This window comes from Rattus norvegicus, chromosome 10 (genome assembly GCF_021556685.1).
Source record: "Rattus norvegicus strain SHRSP/BbbUtx chromosome 10, alternate assembly SHRSP_T2T, whole genome shotgun sequence".
In the NCBI taxonomy this organism is placed as follows: Eukaryota; Metazoa; Chordata; class Mammalia; order Rodentia; family Muridae; genus Rattus; species Rattus norvegicus.
The window spans coordinates 54,659,606-54,683,462 of record NC_141543.1 but is presented as its reverse complement, the minus strand read 5'-3'; the positions used below and the strand labels follow the sequence as shown (position 1 = coordinate 54,683,462).

General features: G+C 44.1%; 1 protein-coding gene across 1 annotated transcript in view; it reads left to right on the top strand.

The window, feature by feature from the left end:
• Cox10 (cytochrome c oxidase assembly factor heme A:farnesyltransferase COX10) overlaps positions 1–23,857 on the top strand; it is a 112,708-nt gene that overhangs the window by 2,762 nt on the left and 86,089 nt on the right. The window contains 2 exon segments of the mRNA NM_001398997.1: positions 2,891–3,024; positions 4,473–4,788. Of these exon segments, the coding sequence (NP_001385926.1) occupies positions 2,891–3,024; positions 4,473–4,788 (450 nt within the window).

The window sequence follows — 23,857 nt, the reverse complement described above, 5'->3', positions numbered from 1 at the left end:
ATGGCTTCCCCACAGTCACAAGCTGGAACCTTTCCCAGCCTTATTACTCTAGTATCTCTAAGCCCTCAGGCCACATGCAGTTAAGGCAGAATTGCAAGCAAATGATTGTGAGGAGTGGCTGGAATCTTAGGTGAGAGTCCAACTCCTCCCCACCCCTTCTATGAGGGAATGTCAGCAGCTATCAAGCTGGGTCTTGATGGGCTCTTGCAAGCAGGCATTGCCAGTCTGATAAAGATGGAGGCTGTTTTATTCAGAGCACTGCATTCTATAACAGATGGGAACAGTTTGCATTTGGAAGACATCAGCTGTAGAGATCCACAGCCAAATATTAGGCAGAGGCTGGGGAAGCCCATGGGCGAGGAGGAGGAAGGATTGTTGGAGCCAGAGAGGTCAAAGGACACCATAAGAACATGACCCACAGAATCAACTAACCAGGGCTCAGGGATTCATAGAACTGACAGTCAGGGAGCTGCATGGGTCTTACTGAGGTCCTCATGTTATGGTTGTATAGATCGGTGTTCTTACGGGATTCCTAACAGTGGAAGTGGAGGCTGCCTCTGACTGTTCTTGAGACTCTTTTTCTTCTACTGTGTTGTTTTGCCTTAATATGAGGGGATAGTTGGTCTTATTGTAACCTGTTATGCTATGTTTGGTTGATAACCCTTGGGAGGCCTACCCTTTTTTTTTTTTTTTCTGAAGAGAAATGGAGAAGGAATGGATCTGGGAGGGAGGGGAGGTTGGGGTGAGAGGCTGGAAGGGGAAAGTAGTCGTGGTGTAACATATGAGAGAAGAATAAAAGAAGTGCTGTCATGAAACACGATATAACAGGATAGTGGAAAGAGATTGGAAATTTGATAGGTAGAGAATAGATTGCATACAAGGGAACAGTGTAAATAAAGTTGCTTCAGTTATGTGTAGTCTGCCTAGCTGTAAGATCATGAAGCAGCATTGCTGTGATAAAGTAGACATCGATGTTTGCGTGAGTAATATATGTCGGGTATGCTGGTCTGACTACAGGCACAGACATTTGAACATTCAGTCCCAAGATGGTAGTATTGTTCAGGGAAGTTTAAGGGGTGCAATCTGTGAACCATGGGTTGGAAAAGAAAGGAGATGCATGAAGGCAGGGTGACTGTCTTCACTCTGACTGCCATTACTCTGCTCCAGTGTGAGATCATTCAGTAGGAGTAGAAAGATAAGAAGGACATGTCAGAGTTGAGTGGACTTATTGATGCATTAGGTGAGAAAGGAAGAGTTCAAGATGCTCCCGAAGCCTGCAGTGAAGGCTAGGGATGCATGTGAGGAAGACATGGCTTTAGAGACATAAGGCTATCCACTCGCATGGAGACACCAAAAGCAATCAGATACAGGCACAATGTGGCTTCAGAGATGAGTTAAAGATTAATAACTAACCATTTTTTTAGGGACAAGTTTGTCTTGGTTACTTTTCTCTTGCTGTGAAGAGACACCATGACCAAGGTAACTTACAAAAGAAAGAATTTACTGTGTGACTCAAGATTCTAGAGGGTAAGAATCCATGACAATCATGTGTGTGTGTGTGTGTGTGTGTGTGTGAGAGAGAGAGAGAGAGAGAGAGAGAGAGAGAGAGAGAGAGCACTAATTGGGAATGGCATGAACATTTGAAACCTCAAAGCCCATCCCTATTAACACTTCCTCCAACAAGGCCACGCCTTTGAATTCGTCTCAAACTGTTCCACAAATTGGGGCCCAGGCACTCAAATCTATGAGCCATTCTCATTCAAATCACCACAGTATTGTTTAGATAAACTGACAGATAATTATATCTTTTATGTATGGAGACCTGAGTATCCATTCACCTCAAATAGGGCATTAGGTGCCTGAACAAGAAACTAGTCCACCCACGTCTAACTTGGTACCAGTGAGTTCATTTGGATATTTACAGGAGTACCAGTGAGGGGTTACCTACAGGAGTGGGGGAGGAGTGGGCATCACTGGAAAGGCCACCCCAGTATGGGGAATGGATAGCTCAGGAAAGCTGCATCCCTCCAGTTCCTGCACCTGCAGGAGCTCCACACAGGAGTCTGCTCTTACCTTGCAACTGTCACTGCTTGTCTAACTCCATGGAGGGACCTTTGCAATCCTAAAGCTTTCTAAGCTTACTGAACCCTGGAAGTTTGTCAGCTTCTTGAGTATTACAAACCTTCCTCTAGGAGGGGATACTTAAATCCAGTTCAGATACCTACACAATACATAGAAAATTGAAGTACATTGGGAAATGGAAAAGCAGAAAAGAGCACAGAGAAACTAGATTGTGGAAGCCACAAGAGAAGATACTTTAAAAAAGATCAGGTGGAGACCTAGGGGGTAACTGCAGTATATATTGTCACACACTGATTTGAGAGGTTTAGTAAAGTGATTAAAATCCGAATTTGAAGCAACAGAAGAAGGTTATTCCTAACTGGGTTGACCATCGTATTTTACTGAAAAGTTCTTTCCCCTTGTAGTTGTCTTAACTACATAATCACAACCGAAATGTAAACCTTCATCTCAGTTTACTGGCATTTAGTAAGAAAAGATGCATGCCACTGTTTCTACTTTTTAAAGTGAACTCACTGCATTGTATTTTCTTCTTAGAAACATGTACTGTGTGGTAGTCTCCATTCTCCACTGAATTGTAATAAGCATAATGATGTGAAAGTGACGTTCCCCAGTCCTCCTGAAGACTGTCTCTGATCTAAGCCTAAGGCTGACGGGTGGCACTATTCCCAGGTTGGAAGCAGAGGTGATTTGGAGGCCAGCCTCACACAGAGCAGCAGTCTGCTTGGCTTTGCCTCCAGGTGGATGTGGGCACTGTAAATGAGCAGCTGTCATTTCTACATGTCTTCCTTTCCTTGTCTCTCTGTTTCAGGCTCAGTAGGACGAAGTGTCTGGTATTTAGAGAGAAGAGCTATACAGGGATTGCCACACAGGGTCACACGTCTGTTCAGGAATGTCACTAATCAGTGGGTCACGGTTCAGCACTTGAGCTTCCTCAAGCGCATGGTAAGTAGAAGCCATCCCAGTTGCCTTCTGCCTCTGCTTTTCTCTGGGGTAGGGGTTGCAAAGATTCTGGTTAGAAGAAAAGTTTTAGGAAGTACTGTTTGAAAGGGGGCTTTTATTTAATGTTCTCTTAAGTTTATCCAAAACTTTAATCTCTTGTTTTGATTATTTTTAACTGAAACCAGAATAATTCTGGCATTTGAGGTTAAATACACAATCTTGAATTTATTGATTAAGTTTGGCGAAAGATTGAAAACTTATGGCATATTTCGACCAGGCTAAAATTAGGAAAAGCTGAACTTGTACGATGCATCTTTTATACATTCTTTGAAGTTCTATAAATACGTCAGAAATACAGAAGTAGTTGTTTAACAGTGTGACCCCTTTATTTTCTTAGACCATCTGTGTATTTGAAAAGTCTTTAAAATTATTTCTGAGGGACTGAGGAATGGCTCAGTCAGTAAAGCGCTTGCATTGCCACCATGAAGATCTGTGTTCGATCCTCAGAACCAACATAAAGAGCTAGGCATGGAACTAGTGAGCACTCGTCATGTCAGCTCTGAAGAGGCAAAGTTAGGGCCCCTGGGCTCACTAGCCAGCACCTCAGCTTATTTAATGTGATTGTCTCAAAATAAGATGTATGTCTCCTGAGGAGAGACACTCAAGGCTGACTTGTGACTGTGTTTGTACCCTCTCTACATGTGATCATGCATGCACACACACACACACACACACACACACACACACACACACACACACACACACACACACATCCAAATCACTCTCTAGTTCTTACCGGCCTGTATACATGCTGACACACCATGATCTTGGGGCAGCACAATGACACAGTCTATAGGAAAAGCCAGAGAATGATAATAGAGTTAGAAATTCACAGGACTAACGGCGGCTCCCAAATTCATAGTCTAATGTTCTATTTGGAAGCATCTCACCCTTTCATTTAAAACACCCACTTTAACTTAAAATTTAAAGAATGTAAAATCTTACTAAAATTCAGTTTTGCCAATTTTAGAATTTTAATGTTCTCATTTATAGATAAAAGAGTTATTAATAATGAGTTGTCTTTAAATACCGTTGGAAAGATTAACTGAGGTGTATATGATATAAGAAATAAGGAGTCTCATAATGTCACTAGTAATTACCAGTTTTGCTAGTCAGTGAGTGACAGACAAAACTGACAATAACTCAACAACTAGTGTCCTTGCCACATCCCGCCGTCCCATATGGCTCTACAAATTTAAAACCATAGACCAGGAATTAACTTGGCCTTTCTTCTTTCAGTGCTGCTGTCTGTGTCGCACACACTGTTGGTGCTTGCTGTGCTAGCCAATCGTGATGTAAGAAGCTTTTCCAAGTCATAAAAATGTGACTGGTGGAAGACATTGACCAGCATCCTCATTTTAGTAACGTGTCCTATTCGTCTGTCTGTCTAGTATGTCACACAGCTGCACAGGGGCCTTAACCAGCGAGTCAAACCAAAACCAGCGCCGCCGGCTTCTCCTCTTCTTGAGCACACATCTTCAGGGCAGGCTGGAGCAGAAGTGGATGAGCTGCCACCTTTCCCAGCACCCAGTCTGCCTCTGTCCCAGAAGCCAAATGAGTTGATGGAGCTGGAGGCGACCTCCATAGTGGACCATTCCCTCGACACAGCCAAAGAGCAAAAGGAAGAAAGGCAGTGGAAAGAGATGAAGCTTCACACCGATGATCTGCCTGGCATTTTGGCCCGGCTGTCCAAGATCAAACTCACAGGTACCTGGCTTTCAGTACGGTTTTTATTTCTACTGAGCTGTATTTACTACGTCCCTTAAACTTTGAAACTCAAGATTTTTCTTCCTTTTCCTTAGGGTCACACTCAGATATTCTGAATTTTGCTTATACAAGATAGTGGATTGCCTTACATGGTAACCTTTCTGCCAAAATTAGTCTCACAAGAATTAAAGTGGACATTTGCTCTGCCTACTTTCCAGTGTTTACTATGTTTGTACCCACTGTGCTTTTAAAAAGCTGCACTGCACTGCAAAGTGTGGGCCCAGGATGGTCATGGGGACTTTAGCCACTCTGTTCTGTTCCCTTGGGGCCTCTGGGGTTATCCTATATGTGCAAAACTAGATTACTTCAGGAATGTTTGGAAGTGTTTCCCTTCTGATTCCAGTGTATTAGATCTGATTTTATTGCATCCAGCTACAGTGTTGTCTATTGTATGGGCTGTCCCGGGAGTCATCGGATAGCTAGAGTTGTACACAATTCTCACAGCCACTGTTCAGGTTACCCAACAGACTGAAGGCGTGCACCTCTTGAATGAAAACAAAGGGTCAGAATGTGACAAGCTGTGGTCAGGTTAAACCAGATGCTCTCTGAAGACAGAAAGTGGTAGATAGAGTCTCATCAGATGGACAGCAGTGAGGGCTCAGAGCAGAGAGAAGGATGAGAGAAAGAATAACTTCATTGTCTGTAGAGGTACAGATCCTCAAAATCCAGGGTGAAGGGTGGGAACCAGACAACTTCTTTTCTCAGTGACTTAAAGTTACTTAAAATTCTCTTTTTGGTGGAAGTGGGGTAGAGTGTTAAAGGAACATAGTGAGTGTAATGGAGTCTGGCGAGAGTTCTGTGGTATAACAGGATATATAACTCTGTGTGGGGATATGTCTGCGTGCCTCATTCCCACTGAGCAAGAGCCTACCATACCTCTAAAGCATGACTTTGTGGTCTTCACAGGAAGTCTGGGTGTCATGTTGTTGACATGTCACCTAAGAAGTGGGACCTCTCAGGAGGTCAGCCTCAGAAGTGGCCCCTGTCAACAGCAGGGTCTTCTTTGTATAGTGTCATTTGACACGTGCAGGCTGCAGATTGGTCCACTTCTCTTATCATCCAGTCTCTGTCAGGAATAGTAGCAGCATTCTCTCCTCAGCTGAGAAGCAAGTCTCTTTCAACCCTGGTCAGGAGTCTGAGTGTTACTGAGAGAACCGTTTGCAGTGTGTCTAAATATGCTTTTCCCTCTGCAAGTGCTATTCCAATTCAGGCTGCAAATATCCAGGGTCTATGCTTTTTGGGATTTATTTATTTTTAGTTTTATGTGTATAGGTGTTTTGCCTGCATGTATGTCTACATGCCATGTGCATCTGTGGTGTCCACAAGCTAGAAGAGGGCATCAAACCGCCTGGAACTGGAGTTACAGACGTTATGAGCAGCCTTGTGGGTGAACTGTGGTCCTCTGGTAAAGCCAATACTCTGAACCACTAAAGCCATCTTACCAGCATCCATCCATCCATCCATCCATCCATCCATCCATCCATCCATCCATCCATCCATCCATCCATCCGCAGCTCCTTTTTGTCCCTTTGTCCCCGCCACAGTTCATGTCACTCAGAGCTGCCAGCTACTTTCCCCAGATGCCACTTCCAGTCAGTTTTTCTAAACTACACAAGAGAACTTTGTGTCCCCACATTACTTTCTGCCCCGACTCTGTCTGCTTCTAAGTCAGTGTACTGTAGTGACAGCCAGTCCTCACATCTCAGCTTACCTGTCCCATGCTATCAGGGCCTGATCTGCCCATCTCACTTCTAGTCAGATCCTCTAGGCCTCTCCAGGAAGCCTGCAATCGGTTCCAGTCTTGAGATCCTAGATGGGACATGTACTCACCAGTGTGGTTTTAGGCAGTTTTTCTTCTCCCTATTGAGACCCACATCTGGAATGGAGGAAATACAGCATGTCATTGAGAATTTTATTTGTGATGTATTAACACCGCCCAACAGTGTTCCTTATAAATGGGAGGTATAGAAAGTGAGTTTGTGGATAGTTACCAGTAAATATTTACACATCTTCTTACTGTGTATTTCTGGGGGAATTGTTTCTATCCATGCAGATTGTAAACGTGAGTGAAGGTTAGGTAGGCAGGGAGATGAGAGACGGGAAGCAGCAGCAGATGCCTGAACAGAGGCCAAGAACATTGCTGCATCCTGGCATGGGGTCCATAGGGGAGGTGCTAGGGGCGCTAGTGTTGTCCTGTGGACACTTACTCTATTGAAGAACTGCACTGTTGAACCACAGTTGTAACAAGTTCTGAAGGTTTCTTAGAGAAAGTGATCACTTTGTGATTTGTTTCTGTTTTAAGTGTCTGGGTTCCCACCAGGTTACCGAGGGCTAAGTCAAGCCCAGACTTCAGTGCCAAGCTATGCATCTTCAGCCAAGAGTGCTTGCCTTATAGCCCAGAAGAGCAGGTTTGTGAACTTGGACCGTGTTCACTTGCCTGTCACCCCCAGCTGCACCCTCCCATGTTTCCTTCTCTTTCCCTCAGTACTTCCATTCATCTTCTGTCTATTTTTATGTTGATCTCATGAGAGAAAACATGTGGCATTTGACTTTCTTAGTCTGCCTTGTTACGGTGACCACGATCTCTGCTTCCATCCATTTTTCTACAGACAACATGATTTCATACTTCTTCACGTCTGGGTGTATACGGAGCATGTTTTCTTTACTTGGTTTTCCATTGGTGGATACCTAGGCTGATGTGACTTGGCTGCTGTGACCGGAGCTACAGTAAGCAGGATCCATAGGTAGCACTAGTGTATGCTGACGTGGAGTCCCTGTGTCCTTTGGTTACATATTTGAGAGACGTACAGCTGGATCATGGTAGTTTGTGCGCAGTATAGGAGAGAGAGAGAGAGAGAGAGAGAGAGAGAGAGAGAGAGAGAGAGAGAGAGAGAGAGAGAGAGACACAGAGAGAGAGAGAGAGAGAGAGAGAGAGAGAGAGAGAGAGAGAGAGAGAAGGAGAGAGAGAGATGGGGGGAGGGAGGGAGAACATCTTGTGGCATAGTCTTCACTTTTTTGGTCTGCCATCACTTACCTGACTAACCTAAGGGGCACCTTGAGACCTTGAGGGCGATTTCAGCAGTTTCTAGTTTGATTTGTCTCTTTGCAACAGTATACCATTATGTAGCCCATGTCAACTGAAAGCTTGCTGCATAGCCCAGGCGGACTGTAATCCTTCTCCTCCCTTCCCCTCCTGCTAGGATTATAGGAGTGAGTCACAAAGTCTGCATGTCTAGTTCTCTGCACTTAAGACTTGGATTCAGTGACTAACTTCTGTGAATATCTGTCCTTCCACACTTCCATACCTCTTGCTGTCTTGCGTAGACTGTAATGACAGGCTTCAGACATTTTAAGTTTTGATAAGTAAACTTGTCCCTAGAAAGTCAATGCAGTGTGCAGACCATACCTATATATGTGTAATTTACTGAGTTTTGCTAGTTTGATCCCTGAAAAAGATTTTTGTGTTAGTTTGCCCTGCATAGACCTTCTGGACCTCTTTCTCAAGTTTTGAATATTTTCTCCAGTTTGCTTCTTACATCCTCGGTTGCTGTTTTATTTTTCCTTTTGCACGTACACATGTATATGTGGTACACGTGTGGAGGCCAGAGGTGGACATTGGATGTCTTCCTCAGATACTCTCCACTTTACTATTCGGGGCAGGGTCTCACTGAACTTGAAGCTCACTGATGTGGTTAAGCGGGCTGGCTAGTGAGCCACATTGATCCTGCTGTCTCCACCTTCCCTCAGGGGCTTTTTATGTGGGAGCTGGAAATTTGAACTCAAATCCCAGCAAATACTTTACTAACTGAGCTACTCTCCAGCCCCAGTTTTCTTTTTAAAAGCAAATCTCACACAATAGCCCCAACTGGCGTGAGTGCATGAAAATCCTGCATCGGTCTCCCAGTTTCCAGGGTTGCAGGCATGTGCTACTGTGTACCGATTCTCAGTCTCAGTCTTGACCTTTTGAAGTTAGACTAGGTGTGTTGTATTATGAGATGGCCATGAGCCCATGGGGCAGGAATGTTACAATTTGGATGTGAAATGATTCCTATAAGTCCGTTGTCTCCATCCTTTGTTCCAAGCCAGTGGCACCACTTGGAGGTTATGGGACCTTTGGGAAGTGGGGCCTTGCTGACAAAAGGGGCTTTCTATGAGTGGGCTCCATGGGTTACAGCCTGGCCCTGCTCTAGCTGGAATCTTCTCTGCTTCCTGATTGGCCCCAGGAAATAATTGAGCTGCCTTCTGGCCCCTGAACAATTCCCGCCACCCTAAACACGGCCCGCCTGTGCAGCCTCAAAACTGAGCTAAACTGAAACTGAATAAAAGAGCTCTTCTACCCAGAAGTGCTTTAGCCAGATCTTGTCCCTGTGACCTTAGCAAAGCAGCCCTTCTGCCCACAAGTGCTATATACCCAGGATTCTGCCACTGGAACCCGAGCAAAGTAGCCCTTCCTCCTGTCTGGACAATTGCGAAGAGCAGCATCACCTTACCATGAGGCGTGCTCGTGCAAGTGTTTCTGTTCCATGCTTCAGCTTTGTATCTGTGACACCTCACTGTTTTATTTTGCCCCACTCACCTTTCCCGTCAGTGAATTTAGACCTGTATGATTAGGAAGGGCTGACTGCCACATGGCATAAAGGCCTAGTTCAAGGTTTTTGTGATGTGCTTGTGTGTTTGTTCAGTCTGTAAGGTTTTTGCCTTCTGTCATGTTATCTGTTTCACTAGAAATGGAATTTAGGCACATGGCTCAGTGTCCTGCTGAGCCAGACTCTTCTGTATCCTTAAGGAAGGTTTTATTGGTGCCCAGTCACATCTTCAGTCTTATAGCTTTCGAGGTTGAAGCAGGCTGATTTCTGAGTAGAAGGTCAGCCAGGGCTATGCTTTTTTTCCTAAGGGGGAAAAAAAAAAGAAAGAAAGGAATATATGAATTTAATTTTGGCAAATTCTTTGGGCAAGGCACTTCAAAGATCTGAAGTCAGACAGAATTGTGTTCTGGAGTGCTAGGGGTCTTCAGATGGAGTTATCAGGGAGTCACAGTCAAGAACAGGCTTTGGGGCATGCTAGGTCGATGGAGTAGAGCAGAGGGCCCAGGGCGGAGTTCCTTAGTCAGTTCTTCTAGACCCTACGGAGGTCTGTAAGGCGCCAGCAAGCAAGCAGATGGTCAGAAGACGGGAAAACAAGAAGGGGCTCGGTCACGAGCAGAAGTGCAGACCCTTTCCACCAGGAAGGACTGAGACCACACTGCAGATGCAGGAGGACAGCTCAGAAGCCTGGCTGGAACCAGTCAGGAAGTGCCCACTGCCTGGTGAGTCAGGAAGCGACGAGCCGAGTTCCTTCTAAATGCTTACAGGACCTGCTTTGAATCTACTTCATTTTAGAAACTTCATGCCATGAGTATTTCATTAGTAACAAATAAAGGGTGACTAATTTAAGGTCAGATTTTTTTTTTTTTGCTACAACTTTTCTATATTCTGGCTATTGTACTGTTTTTCCTTTTATGTGGTTTATGTGGTTGTGTATCTGAGTTGGCATTCCAGATAGGGCAGGGTTTAATATGTAAAACGTGATGTCTGAACTCTTAAGCAGGTGGTAATCATTTAATATCTTAATTATTCGTCAGCGTGTATGGATGCAGTGGCTCCCAAGTGTCAGAGGGGCCAGGGGCACTGATGGCACACTTGGTAAACTGGTCATTTCTTGCCTTGTGCTGGAAATTCAGCTACCCTGGGTCCAGGACATGACCCGGAGGGCTTCATGGTGTTACATCCTTCTTGTTACCTTTACAGTCAGTAACCCAGGGGAGGCAGGATCAGTCATCAGCTCAGTCCCAGCCCCGTTGGTGTGGCTGGTGCTGGAGAGAGCTTGATCATTGAGAGCCAGAGCTGCCGGATAGGACAGTTGGCCACAGGAGAGGCAGCTGGGCAGAGCCTGGACCACACAAGAGAGCCATGCAAAAGCAAGATGTTCTAAGGAAAGGGGGCTACCACCTCACCTACAGCCATGGATGGAAGAGAGCTGGGGTCATGATTTCCCTCAGATGATTTTATTCATCCCATGTGACTAATTGAATTAAAGCCATTTCCTTCTGCTTATTCCATTTAAAGAGGTAGCACCCTGTAGTGACCCTTAGCCCTCTCACCTGACTGACCTTGTGCTTCCCCCTTTAGTCTGTCACTTGAGTTCACACAGTCTGGAGTCAGCAGGGGTATTTCTTTAAGGAGATCCCTAATATATGTAAATTGAATCCTCTCGGACTCGTAACATCATAGAAAATTCATTTCTAGCTAATGGCAGCTGAGGTACGAATTTTTGAGAGTCAGCAGTCACGTTATAGAATGACTCTGTGCTTCCTCTGTTTAAAGCTATACTGTGCCAAGGAAGGGCCATCCACTGATCAGATTATATTCCCTTTGTAGGAAGGCAGGCTAGCTGCAGCCTGAATCCTTGACACCTCTATTCAGAAATGGGCCAAACCTGTAAGGCTGAGTTCACAAAGGAGTAATAGGCCTTGCTTGAGCCCCCTGCCAGCTGAACTATTTACAATATGTTTTTGCAGTTTATTGCAGGGTGTTCCACACCGGGGTGAGGAAATTTTATTTGGATTAGGATCATAAGAGGCTGTAGTAACTAAACTGAGCTTAGACTGAATATTGGTTAATAAAAAGCAGGACTTTTCCTGACGAACATCTGTGCTGAAAAGTTATATTTCCGAAGGCCGGCATACTAAATGGGTTGTTTATTGGAACCAATAGTTGAAGCTATTGCTGGAGATGATGGAGACCACAGTGAGTATACCTTCCCCACAGCTCTGAGCGCTGCTTTTTACTCAGAGAAAAGTAGAACCAGGGTGCTGTGCTTTTCAGATTGCTCTGTGTGGCGTACCACGGTTTGTGGTGGTTGCGGGACCAGGCAGCCCCCAGGCTCCCTGGTGATGCTGTTCTATTGCAGAGTCAGAGCAAGCAATCTCTGAGGCTGACATTTTGAACAGTGGGTAGCAATGTGCTTACTAAACCTTTCTGTAGTCTTTTACGTCTTGGAACTGTTAAGTATGTGTTTTAAGAAAATACAAATAGTTTTTAAAAATTGAAATGCTCTTACAAGTCTACCATGTCACAATGCCTATCACTTTCTAGATTTTGGCAAATTAGCTTGTAGAATTTAATTTCATACTCATCTTTTTGTATGACACTCTGATATTGCTGACTTAGGTTTTTGTTTTCTGTTGTATTTTAGATTTCTTAAGACAGAATATAAAATAGAGGGTGGGACAGATGGCTCAGTGGTTAAGAACACTGCTATTCCAGAGGACCTAGATTAAGTCTTAGCACCCGCACTGGGTAGCTCACAACAGCTGGTAGCTCCAGTCTAGGGTCTAAAGTCCTCTCCGGCCTCTGTTGGAACTAGTATGCAAATGGTAGACATTCATGTGCATATGAGTACATGTGTACACACACACATATACTAAAAAGAAATGAATCATTTTAGAAGATAGAAAATAATATATGAAGACTTCCATTTGAGTCATCTAACATCTCTCTGTACAGCTTTCAGCCCCTCCCTACCGGTGCACACTCGGTCGGTCTAAAGTTAACAGTCTATGCTGTACAGTTTGACTGAGCTGGAACCCCTCATTTGTAAAATATGGACTGTACATATTATTGGCACATTTGTTTGATGTCTTAAAAGCTCATTTGCAACTATAAAATGGGAACAATTCCATGTGAGAAGATTACTGTAAATTTATAAGAAATAATTTAGATGAACAATTTACTGCCTGCTTAATGTTCAAGGAAAATTAATTATTATTATTTCACGGTGCTAATATATGTGTAAAACATTTGAATAATTTTCAATATCATCGCCATATATCTTTGCATGTGTTTATTCTAAAAGTCAGGTCCCTAGAAATAAACTCTTCCATGTTTTTATTGTCATGTACTAATTGTTCAAAATAATGGGCCTGATGTGGCATTTCTCATGCATATTGTGTGCTTTGGATATGTTCACCCCCCTGCTGGCCTCTCTTGCTCCTCCCAGCCCATGTGTGAGTAGACAGTGCGGTAGCCGCCACTGCATGGCTGGACCACAGTTTATTTGCTCCCTTCTGCCTTGGTAGGTCCCATTTTGTTCTCATTGCTGGAGATAGTGCTGAAAAGAATATCTTTGTCTTTCATCCGGGATGATTCCCCGGGGAGATACATGCAGGTAGAATATGCATGCTGTCGGAGCTTTTGATTGGCAAATTTCACTGATGAAATGCTGTACCATGTGATACTATGGCCAAGTGGGCGGCCTACCATACCTTCAGCACTCATTGCTGGCTAATGCTGTAATTTTATAAATAGTGTGAAGAGATGTGTAAAAAATTGTCACGCAAACTTGTTTTATGTTTAAAACTCTTCCCTTCTGTTTGACTTATTGTTTGCAAGGACTCTTTACATATTATAGTCATTCAGTCCTGGTTTATGTGTGTGGACACGCATGTGTGTGTGAGCATTCGTGTGCCCTTTGCTGTTTTTCATTCACCAGCATTTGATTGTAAAAGTTAATTTTGTGGTAACCAAATCTATTTTTCTGAGAGTCTGGTCTCATACCATATTTAAGCTTTTCCATATGAAGACTGTATAAATGTCTACCTTCTTGTCAGCATTATATTTGTATAATTTTATATTGTGTATTAAGCTTCTTTCTTTTCAGGATGTGCGTTTTAGTTAGTGGTATGCAATGGGCGTATAACCAGGTTTCCTGTCCTTACGCATGTCACGGTATTGGATTCACAGGCTTAAGAATTTATAAAGCTTTATCTGTAGAATCCTTCCTGTTTCCTGTCCTTCCCTAGTTCCACCCTAAGTTCTTCTAGTATCTTAAGTGGAATTTCAGTATGTTCAGGGTTTAATTCAGGTTGTATTGATGTCTTTACGGTATCACATTATCTTCATTTATCTGACTCTTCCTTTATTCTTTTTAAATTTTCTAGTTTTCTTTAAATAGGTCAAAATATTTGGAACTAAATTGACTTGATGCGGGTTATTTTTAAATATTTTTTCAATTGATTGTTTCTTGAATTTTTCAGGAAAGCAACCTAATGGTGATCAGATTATCTCTTTTATCTTTGTATTTGAGTTATTCTACTTTCTGGGACATTTCTTCTTGGCTGGCACTGTCCAGTAGCTTTCCTGTCTGTCCTATCTCACCTTTTGGCTAGGCCCTCTGGGGTGTTCTGTCCGCTGCTGGTTTGAATCTCACATTTCCATCTCATTACTTCTCATAACGTTTCTGATTGAGCTGTGGCAGGCACTGTTTTTGTCATTTTGTCTCCCTATGGCCCCACCCCCCACCCCCAGAGCTGAGGACTGAACTCAGGGCCTTGCGCTTGCTAGGCAAGCGCTCTACCACTGAGCTAAATCCCCAACCTGGCACTGTTTTTTCACAGTACTTTAACCTACTCTTTCCTTTTTATTAGATATTTTATTTATTTACATTTCAAATGTTATCCCTTTTCCTGTTCTCCTCTGGAAACACATCCTCCCTCCTCCTGCTTCTATGAGGGTGCTCCCCCAACCACTCCTGCCTCCCCACTCTGCCATTTCCCTATACTGGGGCATCGAGCCTTCCCAGGACCAAGGGCTTCTCCTCCCATTAATGTCCAACAAGACCATCCTCTGTTACATATGCAGCTGGAGCCATGGGTCCCTCCATATGTACTCATTGGTTGGTGGTTTAGTCCTGGGAGCTCTGGGGGTTGGGGGTAGGTCAGGTTGGTTGATATTGTTGTTCTTCCTATGGGTTGCAAACCCCTTTGGCTCCTTCAGTCCTTTCTCTAACTCCTCCATTGGGGACCCCATGTCATCATGCACTTCTTGGCATCCACAATAGTGTCTGGGTTTGGTGGCAGTATATAGGATGAATCCCCAGGTGGGGCAGTCTTTAGATGGCCTTTCCTTCAGTCTCTGCTCCACACTTGGTCTCTGTATATCTCCCTTGAGTATCTTTTCCCCCCTTCTAAGAAGGACTGAAGTATCCATTCTTTGGTTACCCACTCTTGCCAGAGTACACATACCTATAGTCACTTCATACTCATTGAGCACTACTACATTTATTTTTGCATGTTGGGGACAGAATGAGGTATGATGAACTCCTCCTTGCTCTCGTGGACCCTTTGATACAGTGTATGCTTCACACGCATGTGTATACCACATGCTATAAGCTGGTGGCTGAGTGCAGGCATGCTGGATTTTTCCCTCATTGAACAGTTTCTCTGTGTGGCAGGACTCCTGTCAGGAGGTAAGTTACAGGAATGGCGATCGCCACTTTACATTCTTGATATAACAATCCTGTGGCCTGGAGGCAGATAAAGAGGCAATATTAGAACCGGATCTATTTCTCAAAAAGACATTCCTTTGGTGTTGCTGGATTCTCAGTGCTGTGTGTCCTGGCCTTGATTTTTAGTGTCCTTTCTCTTTACTCAGAACATGTGTGTGTGTGCTTAGCCATTTCTCTGATACCACTGCCTGCTGAGTTGGAGGATTGCCCCTGTGTGTCACGGTGTGATGGTTGCCAGTCACCTGTATACTGGATGAGGGCACAAAGAATGGCTTTGCCACAGAGAGAATTTGCTGAGGAAGGACCCTGTTCTGCTCTTTTTAGAGTGACCTCTCCAGCCCTTCTCTTACACTTAGGATGCAGTCGCTCTAGCCACCCCTGGGCTGTGGTAGCAAGGGCCTTTTCATGGAGTCTTCCCACTTAACCATCACTCTGCTTAGCCTCCTCTGTTGTTCAACAAGGAGTAAAGGTACTGTCTGGATAGCCTCTATTTCCAGTTTTTACCCAGATCTTTACTGTGACTATTTACTTATTCTTTTTCTTATTCAAATAATGAAAATAGAGAACACGATTGTGTCTCAGCTGTAGGTACTTGCTTATCATACACAAGACCCTGGCTTCTATCCCAGCGTGACATGTGCACCATGAGAGTAGTTAGCCATCTCAGTGACTTCCTTAAGCCTCATCTGACCTACATTTAAAATATACTCCCTGAGGCCGTTAGTGTCCTCTGTAGCATTTACTGAAGTTGCAGGTTTTCTTCATTTTCATTCTTATTTCGTTTCTGTCCTGGTTTGGCTTTGTGTTGCTGTGATGAACACCCCGACCAAAAGCAACCTGGGGAAGCAAGGGTTTACTTCATCTCACAGTTCATAGTCCATCCTGCAGGGAAGTCAGGCAGGGAGTCCTCCCCCAGCCCTGGCATCTCCACTATCCTGGGATCTTCACTACTGCTGCATCTACATCTTCCTCGACGGCCTCTGCTGGCCTTTCTTCAGGGACCCTGACCCTGCTTCATGGAGCCAGGCCTTGGCTGCTCTCCATAGCCTTGCAGTCTGCTGGCATCCATGCTGCCTAAACTCACATTACCAAGCTCAGCTGCTGTCTTGGGATACAACCTTTGCCTCTTGTGGACCACAGCTCTGCCCTTAAGGAAATACTTCCTAGGAGATTTCACCTCAGTGGTGCTGGTCTGTTGTTAATCATAGCTGTTTCTTCAGTCCCAACTAACCAGCATTAATATTTCCAATAAAGTTTACTTCAGTAATGCTAGTCTCTTGTTGATCACAATTGATTCTTCAGACCCAGCTGATCATAAACTATCCTAGGATCTTAATACAAAATACCTCATGAATGGCCCTGATAAATCTTTCAGGGATTCTCAGCTTCCCTCTGAAACTTCACAACCCTGGCGTCCATCATGTGCATGTCTCTCAGGAGTGTTTTACTATTCCTACAGAACAGCTCACTAAAAACTCTGAGAACTCAATGGCTTTTCCAGGCCAAAGTCCAAATACTTCCATAGTCCTCTCAAGAAATAACCTGGTCAGGTCTGTCACAGGAACACCCTACTCCTAGTACCAAGTTCTGTCCTAGCTTGACGTTGTATTGCTGTAATAAACACCACAGCATGATCAGATGCAACCTGGGGAGGAACGGGCTCATTTTATCTCATAGCTTCTAGTTCATCATGAAGGGAAGCCAGGGAAAGGAGCCTGGAGGCAGATAATAAAGCAGAGGCCGTGGAGGGACTCTGCCTACCACCTTGCTCCTCATGGCTTACTCAGCCTGCTTTTTAATATAACCTGGACCTCCTGCTACAGGACTGTCATGGTCTACAGTGCACTGGGCTCTTTCACATCATCATTAATCTAGATAGTGGCCCCACAGACTTGTGTACAGGCCAAGCTGGCAAAAACTCATCCGTTATGTATGGGGGTGAAGGGGAGGGGATGATATGGTTTTGGTTTCATGACAGGGTTTCTCTGTGTAGCCCTGGCTATCCTGGGACTTGCTCCATGGACCAGGCTGGCTTCAAATTTACTTGCCTTTCCCTCTTGAGTGCTAGGAATAAAAGCATGTTTGAACTTCCACTTGCTGCTTTTTTTTTTAACCTTCTTTTTTCTTTAATGACTTATTTATTTTTATTTTATGTGCATTGGTGTTTTGCCTGTATTTATGTCTGTGTGAGGGTGTCAGATCCCCTGGAACCGGGTTCGCAGATAGCAGTTAGCTACCATGTGGATGCTGGGAATTGAACCCTGGTCCTTTGAAACTACAGTCAGAGCTCTTAAACCTCTGAGCCATCTCTCTAGACTTTAACCAGATTCTTTTAACTTAGATGAATAATTTAGCTAGCTTGCTCTGTTTTCTGGTCATGTAATTACTAATTTGGGATTTACTTCTTTAAATTTAATTCATGTTGATTGAACTCATTGTTTAGTAAAAAACAATGCTGTAGTTGAAGCTAGACAAGGGTAAAAATAAATTTCTCCTGAGGATGAAAATCACTTTCAAATAATATTGGCAACTCTAAAGGAGGAAGAGGGAGAGGGAAAGGGGGAGGGAGAGAGGGAGAAGGAGACGGGGAGGGGGAGAGGGAGAGGGAGAGGGAGGGGGAGAGGGAAAAGGAGAGGGAGAGGGAGAGAGAGAGAGAGCGTGCGCGCATGAATGAACAAACTGAGAATGGGCTCAGCTGCATGGTGCCCTTTACCTCTTTCTTTATCACTGCTTGATGGTGTGTGACCCTGAGGCCACCAGTCCTCTTCTACACCCTCCTCGCCCTCTAGGCTCATACCTGAAAATGATCAAAGGTCAGGAACCATCTTACAAGAAGGGGAAGGAAAGCTCCTGATAGGAGCCTCCTCACCACTCCGGCCAGGTTGTGTATCATGTAGCCAGCTCCAAGGGAGGCTGTAAAGTACGGCAGTTTCCATAGTCATCATCTAAAGGCCCAAACATTGAAATTCCAGCCCAATAAACTCTCTAGTATTTCTCTAACGTCATATGCCTTAGAGATCCTTGGGGTCTTGTTTTAATGCAAGTTTCTGGGTATCTCCTCCCAAAATTCCTTCACTCTTGGCCTGAGTTGCATCCTAGGAATCAGAATTTCAACTGATGACCCTGATACAAATGGTTCCCATAGCATACCTGGAGAGGACAGTGCTGAACTCCCTCTCCTGATCCCACTTAACTCTCAGAAAGCTGTCTCATTCCTCATTCCACACAACATACGGACTCAGTTCCTGTCTAGTGGGAGAATGCCCTCCTGCCATTATCTTCCTGTCCCTCTGCCCCTTTACACAGCCTCCACCCATTACTCTGATACTGAGTTTCTATTAGATTCTGCAGCTCCAAACAGATTACCTTCTGGGAGGAGGCTGTCTGAAGTTCCCAGTCGACATGCTAGACTTGGCTGTGTGCTTAGTTATTCGTTGGGAGTAATATTGAGGGCTTAGTTTTCAGTTCAAAGCAAAACATGGTAGTATCACTTTTATTAAGATTAAGGGATGCAGTAAAATGGTTCTAGGTAAAAGCCCTTTTCTGTACACCTCACAACTTAAGTTTGATTCCTAGAATCCATGTAAAAATGGAACAAGAGAACCACGTCTATAAAGTTGTCCTTTGACCTCTTATTCTTACACCATAGCACTTACATGCCTACATAATACACACATCATGCATACGTGTGCATGCCCACACATCAAAACAATACTAAGTAAAATAATGAATTGGTTTTTCAAACATTAGGAAATGGAACCCTAACAGAAATAATGAAAGAACGCTCCAAGTTTGATGAATACCAAGGGAAGATTTTACCCATTGTTATTTTAGAAACCTTTCTGCAAACTCTTTGGTAAGCCCTGTGGTAAAGTAGACAGTTTACAAATGTCTTTCTTAAACCACAAATGTGAAGGAATAGTAAGCATGGATGTCAAGAATAGAAAGAGAAGGGCTGTTGTGTGCTCACTGACTTCATAAAGACAGGGGTGTAGTTTCTTCAGTATTTAGCTCTGAGAGACTTCATTTCTGCATGGGGAGAGGCTGCCCAGTCTCTTACCCTGGAGCTCTTGAGCCAGCCCTTCCATCTATCTCTAGGACACACACCTCCTCCTCCTCCCTGTAGGCTAGGCACCCCTGCCCTGTTCTTCACAGAGTTCTTGGTGTTACACGACCACTGCGTGAAGTGTGTGCTGGGGGACTTGTAGCATAGAATGAGTCTATGTTGAGCCTCACTTTTCACTGACTAGTATCTAGTGCCTTGCACACAGGGTGTTCAGGAGCTAGCCACTCAACAGTGAAAGAAAGTGTAATGGATTCTGTTCCACCATTTTGCTCAGAGCCCATTCTTTTAATGACAAATCATCTCTTATAAGATTGCAGTGCTTAGTGATGGACCTGTTCTGGCAGGTGGCTTCATTGTGCAGACAACAGAGAGTGCTAACCACCAAACCAGGGTAGGCATAATGTCACTAGGTGATAACATCTTGTGAGCCCACACTTGCATATGTGGTCTATTTTGTCTGAAGTCATTAATGCGGTCTATGACTGTGTTTTACTGCACTGTAGTGATTTACTGCTTAGGGACAGCTCAGAGATCCTTTTCCTAACCACGTGGCTGGAGGCTGCTGTGTTTCTTGGTCCTTAATTAGCTTACTGCTGACAGTGTGTCCTGACGTCTATAATCTGCTGGGTTTTTTTTCAGCTCAGCATATCTCTTGAGTATTGAAGGTGGCCCCACTTCATACCTCTTAAAAGTTCATCATATGTGTAAAAACTGTACCCTTCGGGCTCAGAGAATCGTCAAAGACTTTGATTTGTTCTAAATGGTGTATTCTTCAGTTAATAATCATCTTTCTTGCTCAGGTAAAGACTGAAGGTAAGTGTTACCAGTGAATCCCACTAGGCTAGGAAAGCAACTCTTGCTATCCAGGTTTACCTAAAGGCCATGGCCACAAGGGCCTTCCTCCAAGTGCTCTTTACCAGACAGAGTTGAGTGCTGTTCTTGCTGGGAAGCTGCACTGGCTGCCTAGAGTGCAGCTCAGTTACCGCTGCCGCATGCTCACTGCCACGGTGGAGGGCTGTCACTCAGCGAGGCCTGAACTGGCAAAGGACGGAGCCAGGCCCAGAAAAGAGCAGTGGGTCAGTCCTGACTCAGCAGTCGTGTGTAAGAAAGTATTCAGTCCCCGGGGACCAGAATGAAGACACACACTGAAATGCATGGCTATCAGGGTCTTTCGTTGGTGTCCATGGCCTGAGTTACCACCAAAGGCCATGCTGATGTCCGTGGGCTGTGCTGCTGCTGGGGGCCATACTTTTCTGAGTGTCTTGTACTGCCACCTAAGGCCATGTTGATGTCTCTGGTCTGGGCTGCCTCCAAGAGCCTTGTCTGGGTATGGTTCTACTACACCTGGGGGCAGTGATTATGATCTGTGCTGTCCTCAGAAAATTATGGAGGCCCATGATCCATCCTCCCGCTGACTGTGAGGACCAAGGAGGCTACTTCTGTTGTGATATAGATGACTGCCAACACATAGCTGAGAGGGAGGGACAGATTGATATAGATGGCTGCCAACACATAGCTGAGAGGGAGGGACAGATGTCTCCTGTGACAACCCCTACCCTACTCCTACCCCTCCACCAAAGTAACATCCTGGACAGGAAGCCACGGAAGAGAACTTTTAAAAGAGTGATGGGGATGCTGAAGCGTAGCTCTCTGCAATTGAGGGCAAACAAAGGCCTTGGTTCTATCTAAGGGGCAGTCTGCTAAGAGTTTGGCCATGCTCCACTGAGAATATAGATAACACAAATTGGACTGGTTAATTTTCATTTTTCTATATTTTTATTTTTATTTTTTGGGGGGAGGTCGTAAGAGGAGAGGAGGCATGGAAGGACTGGGAATTGAGAGGGATCTGACTGCATGATGGGAAATTTCCAGGGAATCATTAAAAATGTTATGTTGGAAAAAAAAAGTGTGTTTCTGATATAATAAACTTGCATGAGTATAAAGAATAAAATGCTTGGCTGTAGGTGGTCACACCGAACAGTTCTATAAGAAACTGAGAGAAGCTTTACTGTTTAGTGGAAACTGCTTGGCTAACAATTCCCTTTTGCCAAACTCTTTTTCGGGACGACACTCCCTAAAAAACTCTACTTCTCTGAAGTTTAACCTTTGTGTCTGAGCTTTGGCTTTGGAGGGTCCATTTTATGGAAAGGTTGTAAATATCTATCCATTACATCTCAAAGGAAAACAACAAGGTTGTAAAGTTCTTGAGTGTAGGAAATATATTAAGAAGAAATAGTTCATTGTTGGGGGGGAAGCCTAAGAATAGGGTAACTAGGGTAAGAAAGCAGAAAAGGTCTCAGCTTCAAAGAAAATGGGTAATTGAAAGAGCTATCTGGGGGTCTCACCTAGTGGAGGCATTAGCTTAGTGTATAAACAACTCTTATTTATATTTTCATGAGGGCTGAGGGACACTTGATTACCCTTTGCTGACTGCTAACTCTAAATGCAAACCAAATGCTCCTTGGTCAATTGCCATGGTAACCATACTGAAACACTTCATTCTGGCAGCGGTGCATTGGAAGGGAAAGGTTTAATTTGGTCCTACCTACATCTCTCAGAGCAGACTTTGTCATTAAGAATATAGGAGAGGAAAAAGGGGGGAGGAGAGAAGGGGAGAGAGCTAGCAAGTTCTGTAGCTGTTATTTTAAATCTCTATGAAACATTTCATGTCTTCACCCAAAGTGATTGTAGATAATCAGCTACTCCAGACTGATGTCCTGCCTGTCATCAATGGACCTCTTCAGTAACAATATGCATGAGAGTTGTCATCCCGCTTCGATATGGGTGCTGATGAGAAGACTGTTTGAGGAAGTTTGGAGGAGACTGCCAGCCTAGCAAGCCTAAAAACCTCACTTCAATTAGAAATTCAACAAATGAAATCTAGGATGTTAGTAGGAATGGAGACAAACATGGCTGTCACAAGAACGGCCATTTAGTAAAAGATACAGTCATTAGTAAGGCAGAAGAGACTGCCTCCTGCCTCTGAATTAAGTTAGATTGAACTCTGAGACTTACTAACTAAAAATCATACCACTTCCCAGGAACACACATACAAACTCATTAACTACCTGTTCTTAGCCTCTCCGTAAAGAGCCCCAGTGAGAACACAGTCAGGCTGTGGAGTTTGGCTTCTGATGTCGAACAGCGTCTGCACTGATGTATTAGCTCTAAGCCAGTTGACTTCCACAACTACCATGCTGAATGAAAACTGTCAGTTGACTGGATCAGTTCATCACTGTTTCACTTCACTTAATCCCTTTGGGAGTGAATATTAAAAAATAAAGGGTATTAAGAGGCAGAGTTTATGGGAAATCAGGATGTAGATGACCAGGGAGCGTGATCCTTGTGGTCCATTTGACGGTCTGAGAAGGGAAAGGACATGTATTCATTATGTGTGTGTTCAGAGGCCTGTGATTCCCAGAGTAGAAGGCCTTTAAAGATCTTGATGAAACTGAGTTTCTGAGGAAGCCTCCTGCACATCAGAAAAGGGGAAACCTTCCCAGGGTTAGTTGCTGTTCTAGAGACTACACTGTGAGGCTGGAATTAGGGTGCTGGCTAAATCTGTCCCACAAGTTCTGGAAAGGTCGGTTTCCAGTGACAGAGAAACCCAACTCCTTCACCACTGCAGTGCGCACCCTGGCACTGCCAGCATTAGGCTTTCTCCGCTGGGACCCTTAAAACTTCCCTCACACCTGTGGAGTTTTTTGTGCATCCTACACAGGGTCTGAAAACTTGACTTGCCTTCTTATGATTTTGTAATCTGTTAGGCAAGTGTGTGGGTGTCTTCCCTTCATTGAGTAGGATTTTCATCTTTATGAAAACGAGCCTTTGTAGCACTTACTGGAGAATTTTCCATAAAACAGAGAACTAAATGCTATACCATACGATTCCTGCTGAGGCTGTAATTGATTGCATAGCTCCTTGTTTATAAAATCAACTGCTAGTACTTGTTATGTAGACCAGGCTTCTTGAACTTCGTTAACCACCTTCATTGAAAAGTGTTGCTATATAGGGATATATTTATAATTAATATATACAAATATCATAGAAAATAGTTATTTCTAAATGAAATTCATGTACTCCTATACTGATAGATTCACTTTGAGATGTGCAGAATGCCAGTTGTAAAATAAAGAATTGGGGTTGTACTTAGTTAGCATGTTAAACAGTGGGTTCTGTTCCCAGGAGACACACACACACACACACACACACACACACACACACACACACACACACACACGTACACATGTAGGGGTGAGAGAGGGAGAGAGGGAAGACAGACAGACAGACAGACAGACAGACAGACAGACAGACAGACAGAGGGGCTGGTCAAATATAAGCAGGAGTCTTATTTCCTACCTCGTGCCTGGGATAGCCACATGCCACTGTTGAAGTGCCGTGGTTTTGATGCTTGAATAAGTGTAAAGACTCTTTGACTTTGGCATTGTGAAGTGCTTCACTTTCTTATAAATTGTTTACCCTATTGCTTTACCAACACCTCAGACTGAGCACTTTGGCTGGCAAGCTTCCTTCTGTCCCTTTACGTGATGCTTTAGTGTGTGAAGTCCAAGCTCAGTGGCCTGAGGAGTGCCGCTCTGGAGCTCTAGGGGCTCATTTTAA